Source organism: Bos mutus, chromosome 15 (genome assembly GCF_027580195.1).
Source record: "Bos mutus isolate GX-2022 chromosome 15, NWIPB_WYAK_1.1, whole genome shotgun sequence".
Taxonomy (NCBI): domain Eukaryota; kingdom Metazoa; phylum Chordata; class Mammalia; order Artiodactyla; family Bovidae; genus Bos; species Bos mutus.
Genome location: NC_091631.1, coordinates 20,514,920 through 20,530,184, shown reverse-complemented (window position 1 = coordinate 20,530,184; position 15,265 = coordinate 20,514,920). Strand labels below are relative to the sequence as shown.

General features: G+C 37.9%; 1 protein-coding gene across 4 annotated transcripts in view; it reads right to left on the bottom strand.

Moving 5' to 3' along the window:
• The window catches only part of DCDC1 (doublecortin domain containing 1), a 473,661-nt gene that overhangs the window by 28,223 nt on the left and 430,173 nt on the right, over window positions 1–15,265 (bottom strand). For all 4 annotated transcript variants that reach the window (XM_070383604.1, XM_070383606.1, XM_070383608.1 and 1 more), the window contains 5 exons: window positions 14,583–14,753; window positions 7,046–7,231; window positions 4,823–5,026; window positions 3,331–3,532; window positions 165–317 (listed from right to left, as the gene is read on the bottom strand). In XM_070383604.1, coding sequence (XP_070239705.1) covers window positions 165–317; window positions 3,331–3,532; window positions 4,823–5,026; window positions 7,046–7,231; window positions 14,583–14,753 — 916 coding nt within the window. The remainder of the gene's footprint in view (window positions 1–164; window positions 318–3,330; window positions 3,533–4,822; window positions 5,027–7,045; window positions 7,232–14,582; window positions 14,754–15,265) is intronic.

Here is a 15,265-nt window from a genome sequence, read left to right as displayed (position 1 = left end):
GCTATCCTTGTGCACATGTTAATTGATGAACCGCCTGTTCTTTGCATAGATGTGATGTAATTAGGTTGACATTGTACATGTTTAATTCATTTTCTTATGGTGACAAAAAATTTCTCTCTCCCTTCATGCACTTGCTTGAAAGAAAGCAAAACCAAAACACTGACCATTTGGAGACAGAAATGGTTCACCACAAGATACCCAAATGGCAATAGGATTTCTGAGGATGCGGGTGAGCAAAGACGTATCTATATCATCCAAACTATCAGAGGTCACAGACTTCGGAGATGATTTGGTTTTCACTTTCATTCTTGAGTTTCCTGGGAAACAAATGACACATTTGCCATTGTTCAATGAATAATGAATAAATTTGCTTGCTGAATCATTTGTTTTTTCAAAATATTTCATTCTTCATTAATGACTTGATTTAAGCAGGTTAACGCCAAAACCAGATGCAAATACATAAATTTTGATCAGAAACTTCAATGCAAGTAAATAATTTAAACTAATTTTATTGTAAATATACATCTTAATTCCTTTCTTACCCTGTATCTAGTTATGAAAAAAATAAGAGATAGCTTACCCAAATATCTACTCTGAAATAGGGTAAAGTAAAGAGATAGAAAAAAGCAAGGAAAGGGAGAAAGGAGTATAGGAATTGACCGAAGCCAAAGATAAGGGGCTTCAGAGAATTAATCAATTAAATGATTAATAGTACCTATCTCATTCTGCTGTTGGGAAGATTTTAAAAAGGGAAGTGCTTAGAAAATATTAGTCTATTTAATTGTGCAAGCATCCAAAATTTCTAGATAATATTTTTATTATCACCACAATACTAGACATGAATGCCACATTGTTTTCTTTGCTGGAGATAAAGCACTATTTGGGCTCTGAGCATCCTTGTGGCTAAAGCAAAGAGGAGAACACCATTTCAAGATATGAATGGCTGACAGAGAGAGATGAATTCCTCAAGATACACTTTTCCAGGTCCTGAGATTTGAGAGAAACACTTAAGGATCTTCATAAAGGGGTTATTTGTCATTCAGCTAATAGTATCCTACTATACAAATTAATACAAGCTGAGAATTTACTATGTACTGGGCATTTCACTAAGACCTCTACCTACATTATCTCATGCAATTCTCAAAATGATACTCTGAAGTAGGTTCATTTCTCTTCTGCACAATAACTGAGACTTCATCACATAGCCAGGTGGGGGCAGAATCAGAATTAGAATCCAGGCCATCTACCTCCAGAGCCAGTGACCTTAACCATCACCTTTATATTAATAGTAAGCCTGATACTGAGTTTTTGATTGATGTCTGTTTCTTTTAACTTCCTCAATGCAAACTGATGGCATAACTCCAAGTTATGATTCAGTAAAGGGGACGGCCAGCTAATCTAATGCACCTGCATGATTCAAGGATAACCTTTAGAATATGAGGGGAAGGGATGGTCATACCCTTTTGGTAGACCTGCTCGAAATCACATTACTTCCAACCAGGTTTTATATAAGAATTTGAAGGAAGAATGTTCGAAATTGTAAATCTTCCAGAACCTGGAGATCAGATGTTCCATGTGCCAAATAAAGGCAGAACTATATGCTTTAGTGATCAGCTAGGCATTAAATGTTCACATAAATATGAATGTGTATTCCTAAGAGTATATATGATTATGAATACATATACATATGAATCTATACCATTTAGATCAATGCTTGGTTGATGCTCTGCCAATTTAATGATGTTAGTTACCATTATTGTGTGTGGGATTAAGTAAGGAAACCCCACTCTCCCGCCTATGTGTCTCTTCTTTATTCTCATACTATCACATTCATAGTGCTTCTGACATCAGACATGGGGAATTTTTTTCCCCACACCAACCACCTGTGAAACACTAGCAGAATGTCCTACAATTTAACTCAATTCTGACACTACCTACCTGGAGATAAGGTCAGATCTCACAGGTTAAGGGTGCAGTCTCACAACACTGCTCCCTGCTCACCCGTTTCAGACGTCCAGACCTGTGCTTCTGACTGATTGACAATAAATTGGACGTTCCCATGACACCCTCCTCGGGTTCACTTAATTTGCTAGAGCAGCTCACAGAATTCAAGAAAACCGTTTACTTACTGTTTGCGCATTTATTATAAAAGGATATGATAAAGGGTACAGATAAAACATCCAGATGAAAGAGAGGCATAGGGTCATAGGGTGAGGAAGACTCCATGTTCTCTCTGACACTCCGCTCGCCACGCACCTCCATGTGGTCACTCCGCTCTCTGCACCCTGTACTTTGGGGGTTTTCATGGAGACTTCAGAGAGGGACTAGAAGTGGAACTTATGATGAGTCATGTAGGCATGATTCAGCATAACTCCACTTCCTGTCCCTCTCTGAAGAACAGGGAACAGGGTGGACAATTTCAAGTTTCTAAGCACGGCTTGGACTTTCCGGGGACCAGCCCCCATCCAGAGTCCACCAGGACTCATCTCTTTAGAATCAAAGACACTGCTAGCACCCAGGAAACTCCAAAGAAGTTTGGAGCCCTGTGTCAGTAATTAGAACAAAAGCGGACACAAGTGCTCTTTACCACCTAGGAAAATGCACGAATTTGGGGAGTTCAGTGCCAGGAACTGAGGGCAGAGACCAATATTTTTTTCTAATGATTTTATAATGATATTGAAGGCCCTGCCTTCAAGTCGCACACAGTCTAGCGAGACACATAAAGACGTAAACACGTAAGTATAACACGACGTTCTAGGAGCTGGGAGTTTCTAGGAGCAGGGGAGATGGGCAGAGGCAGGCAAGAGGAGTCAGAGGACAGCAGGCGTAGAGAGGACACTTTCTCTCCTAATCGTGGGTAGAGATTTGCTCTGATCTAATCCAACTTTCTTAAGTGGTGTCCAGCTGGTTTTGATTCTGAATTTAAGAACTGAACCACTTACAGTAGATTCACGTTGTTGTATGGCAGAAACCAATATGACACTATAAAGCAATTATCCTCCAATTAAAAATAAATTTTTTTAAAAATTATAAAATTAAAAAGAGAAAAACAGAACCTGCTCATGTTGCACAAAGTAGCCAAACTGTCAAACATATTTTATAAACACCAGGAAATTTGGTTACTGTCTTGGTTCTGAGACCCAATTTGCATTAAAAAATTTTTTTCTTTAGTATTCTGCAAGGTAAAAATGATATGAGAATTTCATAGAAGAGTATCTTCCTGTAATTTTTTTTAATTCTCAAAGGAGTGACTGAATGAAAGACGTACATATAACTTTCATATGACCAAACATAAGTAGAATCAGCTAAATTCTGTAGCATGTAACCAACCTTTCATACTTTTAACAGGTGTCTCTTCAGTTCCAACAGTGTCTGCCTCTTCCTTTGGTTCCTCAGAATCTCTCTGAATACGAGATTCATCCAGAGCCCATAAAACCAAATTGCGCAAGGAACTTATGGTGGTTCCGTCTTTGGTGTATATTTTGGAGGCTGCTCTGGCCAGACCGAGTTGTTCTGTACATTCTGTAAGCAGCTAAAAACACAGACTATAAGGAACTGAGAGGAAACAGTGGTAGAACTGGGGATAATCAGGCAGAGTGTTATTTTAGAATTCTGAGAAAATTCTTTAATTTGAGAAAATAGAAAGCAATAACTACCAACTTGATCTTTGATTAGAGATGGTTTTTGATATTAGATTGTCCTATGTAATCTCACAAATTAGTCCAGTCCAGCTGTGAAAATTCTTAGCTCCAAAAATTGAACACAGCAGCTGATGTGTGTTAATACATTTTATCATCAGAAGTATTTATTTCCTAAGAAATGTTAACCTAGAAATTGACTTTCAACCATGTTGCTTTATAGTGAATAAAATTATTCCAACACTTCAGATGAGCTGCTTTAAAATAAATGAGTCATTGACTTTCAAACCAAGAACTGACACATTATTACTTCCATTTGGCAGATGGGAAATTGGGCTGAAAGGTTAATATTTTTGCCTAAGACCACAAAAGCCAGGGTCCCAGGGTGGAATTTGGAGCTGGTAACTTTTGTCCTTTGCCTAGACCATTGACCACCAATATTTTAATTTAAAAAATCTCTTCAGACTCAATCAAAGGGGTGAGTGAATAATTGTGTGTGTGTGTGTGTGTGAATATTTGCAAAGAAGTCTCCAGGGTAACTCCCCAACATATTTAACGTTGCATATAAAATACATTGATAAAGGTATTGGCCAGAACCTACAGACATAAGACCATTACCAAGCAACTGAAGGACAAAGCTGTGTTTGGACCCCAGGAATGCTCCTTCCTCCCCAGTGGGGAATAGCCTCTAAGACAGAAGCCACATATTCCCTCCTAGCACAACTCCTGCTTCTCCAATCTGAAAATAACCCTGTCACCGAGCAAGTGCTCAGCTTCTCCAGATGATAAATGAGGTGGGATCTCAGAATATTCAGATGACGTACAACTTGAAGTGGGAAAGGAAGGAAGGAAGAAAAGGCTTTCTGTCTGTCACAAGGGTAAAGAAATTCTGGTAGCTTTGCCTTCCCCTTGCTTTTTTTTTTTTTTTTTACCCTTCTTTGCTCTGGAGCCAATCTGAAAACTGTATTCTGTTTTCGCATTTTTCTAAGTCTATAGCCAAAGAAATACAATCAAAAAGAACGTCTTTAAGAAAACAGAGATCTTGATCTCATCAGCTTAAATGGGTAAAACTGGTCTGGGATATTTCTCACTCAATCCCACTGCTTTTTTTTTTTCTTGTCAGAAGAATCACCATTATCACTGCCTCTAAGGATGCAAGAAACATTTAAGTGATAGCCACTTACCATGGGGAATGTTCCAGCCACAATTAACTTTCCATTTCGATATCCGTCTCCATTTTTGTATGCAATTATTTTCACTGCCTTCTGGTTCGTAACTGCCATGCCACAATGAGATACAACTTGCGTGCAGGTCTTCATCCGTAAAGATAATAGATGCTCTTCATAATAACTCAAAGTGTTTTCAGCCTCACGAGAAGATAAATCAGTCTGATTTTTTTTTTAAAGAAAAACAACATAGATTGACTCAAACTTTTTTCCTTTTTAGTTTTTTTTGTTATACTTCAACCTTTTAATTTAATATGTGTTTGTACACGTATGTGACATCTAAATTGTGAAATGCTCGCTTCATATGCTATAGGTATTTGATGCTGTAGTCAGAAGGACATTAGGTCCAAACTCCTTGGTTCTCCTCCCAGCCCTGTCACTGAGTCTCTAGGTGACTTTGGGACTCTGGCTTGGGTTTCTGGCCTTCTCCTGTTTTCTACTTTGCCTTCCCCTGGACATGAGGTGGAGAAGAAGGATGCCAGGGCCAGAGAGAGCCTTGGGTTGAAGCAATGGAAAGTAGGACTAAAGGTATTCTCTGAACCTTTAACTCTAGGATGACGTCATCTAGGGTGGCAGATATTGACATATGGGGAGGGAAATGAGTGTAGCCTTAACCACGTGGCAATCAGTGTGGTGAACACCACACTTCACCTTCCCTGTTCATCCTTAGTCAAGCTGTGTCTGAGATGGTGTAACACTGGGGATTCTTTTCAATCAGCTCACCCACCCCCCACCTCCTTAACACCACCCCATTATCACCTCAGCAAAGCCAAATGCCTGCAGGCTTTCCCGGAGGACTGACTCCCCTTCTCCTTCAGAGTTACTGAGGCTTCAGTTGGTGTCTATTATAACTGTGTTAGGTTTAGGGCAGAGAGGACAGCGATCTGGGAACAAGTTGGGCCAGCCTGAAGAGCAGACCAGGAGGAAGGTTCCTACCCATAAAGAATTGCTCCTTTTTATATAGGGGTGTAAGTTTCTCTTTAGTTCTTCTTGCTTCTAAACTTGAAAGAAAGGATTTTTTAAAAGGTGTCATTTAAATTTTTTTTGATATATCATTTTATTTTAATTAACTAAAAAGAAAAAAAAAAAAACAAGATTGATGGCATTGAAAGAGAAGAAAGCATATATGGAAAACTGATATGGAGACCAGAATGAAATACACATAAAAAAGCTACGACAGGAATCATTTTGATTAAGGACTGTATAATGTTGTTGTAAACTAGTGAGGTTTTGAAAACACTCTGAAAATACAGATTTTAAACAAGGTTCCAGAATGAAGAAGAAAGAAAAGAACTAGAAAAGAACTCACATTCACAAGTACTTCAGAGGGATAGGTCTTGACAAGGGAAGCATTTTTTTTTTTTTTTAACTCTTTAAAATAAAAATGTTTATTAATGCCAAATTGTCACTTTCAGTATCATGTTCTAAGGCTTTGCCTTTGAGTTTTTTTGTAAAAAATTTTACTTGTTAGTTTGCAGTGTGGTGTTACTTTCTGCTGTACAACAAAGTGAATCAGCCATACGTAGACATATATTCCCTCTGTTTTGTAATTCCTTCCTATTTTGGTCACCATAGAGCACTGAGTAGAGTTCCCTGTGCTATACAGTAGGTTTTCACTATTTATCTATTCTATACATAGTAGTGCATATATATCAATCCCAATCCCCAATTGAATGGTGCCACCTTAAATTAAGAAACCAGGAAAGCAGTAGAGCCTTTTTTCTCCATGATGTGATTAGTATCAGACACGAATGCATGAATTCAGGCATCCAACCTGAGGAGCCATTAACAACAACACATCAAATGAGCCCTGAAATGTTCTATAATAGTAAAAAAGGAGTTTACCCCGTGATGGAGGCAAAAAGCTGCTCCACTAAGTAAAGATTTCCAGCTACTTTCTCGTCTGAAAGCAACACAGAGAGTAGTGCAAGGTGTCAGTGCATGATTAAAGCCTCAGAAGTGCCCAATTAACTTCAGAGTGTGTATCGAACTATTAACAGACAATGTATTTTAAGTTACGACGGGGAAAAGGAAATCAATGCAGGTGGAATGGTAAAGGTGCATCAGTAAAAGATGAATTGGATGAGTGGAGATGAGCTTGAGTGAAGGCAAATAATGAATGCATCAAAGTTTCCAGACTCACGCCACACACGTATTAGCAGAGCTCGGATCATTACACACCGTGGCCACATCCATGACCTTGAAAGGCCCATGTGAGAAGGGCTTCTGGGTCTTGGAGGCCGAGGCACAGAGGAATGGGAGCCCTGGAAGCAACTGTTTCAGTCCTTTCTCTGCTCTCACGGATCGTCCACACGCCAAACAGAGCATCGTTTTCTTCTTTCCACTGGGTGAGAGGTAATAGTATCCCTGGAAAAGGATAAAGATGTTTTGATTTGGACGCATGTAAATTATGATAGCATTTTGTAGAATACTTTGCCATACAAATAAAGCGCTGTTATAATCCCCAAATGCTAATTTGAAATCACAACACGAGCACATTATTTCACTCCCTAATTATTATATTTTTAAAAACCACATTATTTCCAAACACTGTTGATTGAAAAAGCCTGGAGCCGATGACAGTTCAACATCAATGAGTATAACTTGTATTCAGAATCAGAGTTTCTTGGAGGAATGGCCCATTCCACATTTGGGACAGAATATACAGCAAGTCCTCTACATATGAACCTTCAAGTTGCAAACTTTCAAAGGTATGAACATGTCCCTGTATGGCAGCTGTTGTACTGTACTTCTGTACTTTTCAAGGTACTGAACTGTAAGGTTAAAAATGTTTCCTTTGTTTTTTGTGTTTGTTTTTCATGTATTATTTGTGCAAAAAGTATTATAAATCTGTTACAGTATAATAATATATAGCTGATTGTGTTAGCTGGGTACCTAGGCTAACTTTGTTGGACTTATAAACAAATTGGGCTTATGAATGTGCTCTTGAAATAGAACTCACTCGTATGTAGGGGACTTACTGTATACTAGACAACAAGGATTTCTTGTAGTACCCAGAAAAAAAGAAGCCATCTCAAAGTAAAGGTATTATGTCAAAAAAGATACAGGAGCCACTACGATAGACATTCCACTGGCTCAAAGTGGGGCAATTTGGGGGCAAAATAAAATGACAACTGAAAAACTTCAAATATGTTTGAATATGTAAAATCCCATGAGTTCATAATGATGTAAAAAATATAAGTAAAAAAAAAAGGCAACAAATAAAAACAAAACCACTACTTATTGGAGTCCATTGGAAGAAAATGCACCAATTTACAATTCTGAAATCGGCTTTTAGAAAGTGCAGAAGATTATTTGCAAAGATGGCCATAATATAACCATCCTATTCTCGCTTGTATGTCCTTTTGAAATGTCATTTTGCTGCTCCTCCAATCAAGAAACAGTTTCTTTCTCCTTCTCTCTTTCCTTTGAATCTGGGCAAGGCCACATGACTTGCTTTGGCTGCTGTTGCATCAGCAAATGTGATGCAGGCGGATGCATAAGAAGTGCCTGAGCCCTGGAGCTTGTTTCCTTTCGGCTGCACTTGGAAGCCTGAGACCATAATGTGAGCTCCCCTGAGCTAGCCTACTTGAGAAGTCTTGAGGAGGGAACTCCCTGGCAGTCCAGTGGTTAGGACACTGCACTCTCACTGTGGAGGGCCCAGGTTTAGTTCCTGATTGGGGAACAAAAGGAGCATTGAGGAGAACCAAGGCCCCCCAGCTGACAGCCTGTCAAACACCAGTTATGTAATTTGACCATTCAGGCACCGTAGAACCGCCAAACTACTGGTATATGACCAAGTAACTACAGTCAAATTAGTGACTGTGTACAAAGACCAGCAGAACTGCCCACTTAAACCCAGCCCAAACTGTTGACTCAGGGTACAAAATAGTTAAGCCACTAACATTTTAGGTGATTTGCTATACTATTCTAATAGGTAAGTTATACAGAACGAACATTTATCCTACCATGCTTTACAAACCATAATTCTAGGCAGTCAAATACCTAGCTGAAGAGGTAAAGTTCTTCCTTACATGAAAAATTCAGCTAATATATGTTGGGAAAAGTGATAGAATTAAACAAAATTGACCCTTTTGAAACTTCTAATGAAACTATTGATTTAGGCAATGATCACAGAAAGGCAACACTAAATAAAAAGTCACTGGGAATTGTTCTTTGATGTGAGATTAGGTTGTAATCACCTGAACCCATGGATAACCATTACCATTAAAAATGGAAAATCCACACCGTGTGCCTGCATAAGTGATAAATATGAAACACACAGTAAAACCTATGAAGATTCATGGCCAAAAAAGAGCTGAATATAAATATAATTAAACTGCAGTGTTAAATCTCTTTTATAGGAGTTATGGGAGCCAGAGAAACAGGTTAAAGGATGCCACAGGAAGTGAATTGACAAATCCAAACAAGAGGAAGTCTTCTATAGGATGGATTCTGCAACTAGTAGCACATAGGGATTTTGTTTGAATCCTGACTCCAACTAACCATAAGAAGAATGTTTAGGAGAAACTGGGAAATTTCATTATTAACAGGCCATTAGGAGGTCAAAAAACTTTTAAAAAGCGAAAGTGAAAGTCACTCAGTCATGTCCAACTCTTTGCAACCCCATGGACTGTAACCTGCCAGGCTCCTCTGTCCATGGAATTCTCCAGGCCAGAATACTGGAATGGGTAGCCTTTCCCCTCTCCAGTGGATCGTCCCAACCCAGGGATCTAACCCAAGTCTCCCACATTGAAGGTGGATTCTTTACCATCTGAGCCACCAGGGAAGCCCTGGAGGTCAAAAAAAATTATCATTAATTTTGTTAGATGTGACAATGGCATAATGATTATAATCGTAAGAAAACGTTCAAATTTTTATAGGTGCAGGATCAAATATTAGGAGAAATGATATCATGTCTAGGATTTGTAAACATTGTAAAACATTGATAATAGTTGAATTTGGATGATAGGTACATGAGAAGTCATTGAATTAGTCTCTCTACTTTGAAATATGTATGAATATTTTAAAGTGCACTCTCTAATTTGCTTTGTTCCTCACAAGGCTAGGACTTCCCTGGTGGCTCAAATTGTAAGGAATTCGCCTGCAGTGCGGGAGACCTGTATTCAATCCCTGGGTTGGGAAGATCCCCTGGAGGAGGGCATGGCAACCCACTCCAGTGTTCTTGCCTGGAGAATCCCCATGGACAGAGGAACTGGGCTACAATCCATGGGGTTGCAAAGAGTCAGACATGACTAAGCACGTCCCAAGGCTAAAAGTTAAGTACAGCCAGAGTTAATAGCATCATTCTCAATTTACAGATGAGAAAACAAAAGCTCAGAGAGGGAAGTTTTTAATTCAAGGATACCCAAGTAGTATGTGGCAGAGCTGAAACATAAAACTGTGACTTCTGATTACAAGTTTTTGGCTTTTTTGCTTTTGTCATATTTATCTACTCTATTTAAATACTGAACATTACTTTAATTCAAAGCCAACATTTAGGTGATACTTTTGAAGATACAGTTCTTAAGTTCCACTATGAATTTCTCTATATGCACATCTGATTTCCATTTTCCTACAAATTACTTGGGGGCAGAAAATTAACATATTTCCTCTCAGATGGAATTCAATGAATACTCACACAGAATAATTTGTACAGAAAAACATGAACTTCTTGATAAATCGTGTGCCAATGATATTCCTTATTACACTAAAGAAGCCCATTGAAAGCATCCAGAAAATGTATTTTCAATCATTAAGACATCAATTCCCATGACTGTGGGGCTGCTTACTATTTTTATGTTCCCCAAATTATTTTACTTTGACAATGGTGCACATACACAATGTAAACTGAAGTTTTGGTTGATTCATTCAAGCTTAATACAGGCTTTAAACTGCTGCTGGAAAGGAAAACTGAAATACGCTGGGGGTAGCACCCGAGGTTAGGCTGTGTCTACAGGATGCAAACGGAGTTTAGAAGTTGAGCAAGTCAACAGCTGGCTCTATATACAGAATACCAAGCAACTGGTGTGCCTGACATTTTTCCTCTATAAAATCTCCTTGATTTATCAAAATGACTAATTCGACCTGTTCCTTTGACCTTATACAAACATGGTCTATGACATGGGGCTTGTTTGGTCAATAATGACTTTGACTATATATATAATAGCTACTGTGAATAAATGATTCAGTTTCTTTATCAATCTTAATTTAACTAATTTATTGATATTATTGCCAATATCTGCTGGATCATCAAAAAAGCAAGAGAGTTCCAGAAAAACATCTACTTCTGCTTTATTGACTACGCCAAAGCCTTTGACTATGTGGATCACAATAAACTGGAAAATTCTGAAAGAGATGGGAATACCAGACCACCTGACCTGCCTCTTGAGAAACCTGTATGCAGGTCAGGAAGCAACAGTTGGAACTGGACATGGAACAACAGACTGGTTCCAAATAGGAAAAGGAGTATATCAAGGATGTATATTGTCACCCTGCTTATTTAACTTCTATGCAGAGTACATCATGAGAAATGCTGGGCTGGAAGAAGCACAAGCTGGAATCAAGATTGCTGGGACAAATATCAATAACCTCAGATATGCAGATGACACCACCCTTATGGCAGAAAGTGGAAAGGAACTCAAAAGCCTCTTGATGAAAGTGAAAGAGGAGAGTGAAAAAGTTGGCTTAAAGCTCAACATTCAGAAAACTAAGATCATGGCATCTGGTCCCATCACTTCATGGGAAATAGATGGGGAAACAGTGGCTGACTTTTTTTTGGGGGGGGGGCTCCAAGATCACTGCAGATGGTGACTGTAGCCATGAAATTAAAAGACGCTTACTCCTTGGAAGGAAAGTTATGACCAACCTAGACAGCATGTTAAAAAGCAGAGACACTACTTTGTCAACAAAGGTCCGTCTAGTTGAGGCTATGGTTTTTCCAGTGGTCATGTATGGATGTGACAGTTGGACTATAAAGAAAGATGAGCGCAGAAGAATTGATGCTTTTGAACTGTGGTGTTGGAGAAGACTCTTGAGAGTCCCTTGGACTGCAAGGAGATCCAACCAGTCCATTCTAAAGGAGATCAGTCCTAGGTGTTCATTGGATGGACTGATATTGAAGCTGAAATTCCAATACTTTGGTCACCTGATGCAAAGAGCTGACTCACTGAAAAATACCCTGATGCTGGGAAGGATTGAGGGCAGGAGGAGAAGGGGTCGACAGAGGATGAGATGGTTGGATGGCATCACCGACTCGATGGATATGGGTTTGGGTAGACTCCGGGAGTTGGTGATGTACAGGGAGGCCTGGCATGCTGCGGTTCATGGGGTCACAAAGAGTCAGACATGACTGAGTGACTGAACTGATACTGATTGATGTTATTTATATTTATTATTTATTTTATTTATTATTTAAATGATATCATCTATGTAAAAATAAAGTTGCATCAGTATATAATGCTGTTATTGTATACTGTATATAATATTATATAATATTATACTGTATATAATATGCAGTAGCTTTCTAGCATATAATAGTTACTTCACTTTAATTTTCTTTTTTTAAACTGGCCAAGCAAATATGGTCTAGAGAGGAAGGTCTTACTCTAAATCTAAACTGGAATTCAAGGGGGAGTCTATGAACTCCCTGAATTCTCTTACAAAAAGCATTTGTTTACACATGTGCATTTTGGGGAAAAGAACATCCATAATTTCACAAGACTTTCAATGAGGTCTGTATCTCTGAAAAGGTTAAGAACTAACTACTGATTTGGAGCCTTTGGGTAGAGGGTAGGTTTCCCAGACCTAAGAGAGATAAACATTTTTTTTTTTTTTTAGAATCCCAGAATTGATATATTACTGTACTTTTCAAATTAACCATGTTAATTCTATCAGATAGGTTATTACTTAACTAGTAGGAAAGGAGAGTTATCATCTTTTAGAAGAAATGTTGAAAATTGGAAGGTTTTATCCTTATCTAACAAATAAGAACTCTATCATAACTATAATATACCTAAAATTAATAATAAAACCATAATACAATCTGATATTCAGGTAGTATTCAAATTTCTATGATTTTCTCACTTTCTTACAATTTATTTGAAACAATCAAAATAAGGTCAATACATTATGATTAGTTAAATACCTAAGTCTCTTTGAACCTTTTATGACCCTCATTTCTCTTTTTTATTTTATTGTAATTATTCATTGCATATTTTCTCCAATTAGATTTTGGGGGGCAAGAATAGTTCATAAGTGGTACAATGCATTTCTATCAAGGGGCAACTGTTACGACTTTTTTTGGAGTGTTAGTAGATAATGATGGTCACTGCCTAGATCCATTAATGTATTAAAGTTCACAATATGATATTCTGATTTCCTCATACTTTATTCATTTATTATCTGAGATATTCCTATGAAGTGAAGATTCTCCTTGTCAACTATATTGTTATCCTGAGGTACAGTTCATAAAGAAAGAAAAAAAAAAGCTTGATTCTTCATTTCAAAGTAATGGATTCGTTTCTTAGCATCATCTAATTGTGACCAATTGAGCTGTTGCTGTTGCTTAATGTCAGCATGAACATATCTAATGTATGTCAATCCGATGCATTCAGTAGTCATATTGATGCTTACACTGTCTTATCTTTGGAGCCTTTTCAAGTTGACTCAATTTTTTTTTAACATGACTTCAGCACTCTTTGGCTGCATATTAGCTAACAGCTATGAGATCACAGACAAAGGAGAAAAGGTCAGAGGGGGTTAGCTTAGTGGAAACCAGAGACATGCAAAATGGTATGATACATTTAACATCTCTTATTCAGGAGAGCCAACGAATGATGAGTGAAGAAGCAGTAGACAAGTTTAGAGACTTTTGAGGAGCAGAGTAAAGAGGGTCTTGCAAGGTCTTATAATATATGAGATTTCAATATTCTGTAGGCCAATGGTTATCAAGCAAAGCAAGGTGCTTTGACCCACAAATATCTCAGACATCTATAAAACATGGTACAAGCAATTCCTTAATAATAAAAATTAAAGTACCAAACTTTAGAAATTATTTAAACTTAGAGTATACCATGCTTAGCCCTACACTTGGTATAATGTAATATAAAGTCACTTTTAATCATTGGCATTTTTAAAACTTTTTATTTTGTATTGGAGTATAGCCAATTAGCAATGTTAATCTCTTAGCCAACAGCAAAGAGACTCAGCCATACACACGCACGTATCCTTTCTCTCCCAAACTCCCCTCCCATCCAGGCTGCCACATAACATGAGCAGAGCTCCCTGTGCTACACAGTAGGCTCTTGCTGGTTATCCATCTTAAATACAGCACTGTAGACCTGTCACCCCAAACTCCCTAACTCTCCCCTTTCCCCACTCTTGGCATTTTAACATGCTCTCTGGAGTGGGGTGGTACCGAGTGAGTGTGGCAAGCACACCTGTGGAGTGAAGGGGGAGTGGGTATCCTCCTTCATGCAAGTTCTAGTGAGTGACGAACCGAAGACAATGATGGTGCAGGGAGGCAGTGAAACAGTTTAAGTCGAGGGTAACATCAACATCCCTTCCTTCTTTCTTGACCAGAATCAGAGTCTGACTTCATTCACAAGTCAGTGTTTAATTTGTGTGAACTTAAGGATTTCTGGGGAAAGAAGTTTCTTGCTTTATTAAACTAATCCATCCCTCCCTCCTCTTTTTTGTAGGAGGATGAACCACTTACTGGTTGATCGATGTTTTCTTCTCTAATCACAGAAGATGTACAAACACCAGCATAGTTTGCAGCTGTGATCTCTTTATCCAGTGAAGTGCTTTGAAAGGCCATAAAAGCTTTCGTACTTTTCATGTAATTCCACTTTTGATTAGAAGCCCCATTGTTATGTGGTTTGTATTTCTGAAAAAAAGGGAGAGAGAAAAACATGGAGTCAAATAGAAGAATTTATGATTTGTGTACAGCAATCCTAGTCTTCATTGCATAAATTCAGAAAATACAGATAATTACTCAAAACTCTACTATGTAGTGATAACTACTCTTGATATTGGATGATTATATTTCATATATACTTGCACTCTGATTTATTAAAAAAATGGAATCAGAAAATACACAAAATTTGATAACTGCAGTAGTTTTTTGGGTTTTTTAAAGTTTATATACTATTTGATCTTAGGGTATTTTATTTTACCAGTATTCAGCAGTTAAACATGTAGATTGTTTCTCAAATTTTCTTTACTATAAGCAAAAGAGCAACCGACATTCGTAAAATAAATCTTTGTGTAAATCCATAACATTTCGAGAACAAACTCTTGAAGTAGAACTGCTAATAAAGGAACAGGATCATTAAAAATTCATGATGCACAATATAAAAGCTTTATCGTATCAAAATTTTTTCTAGAAAGATTATTCTA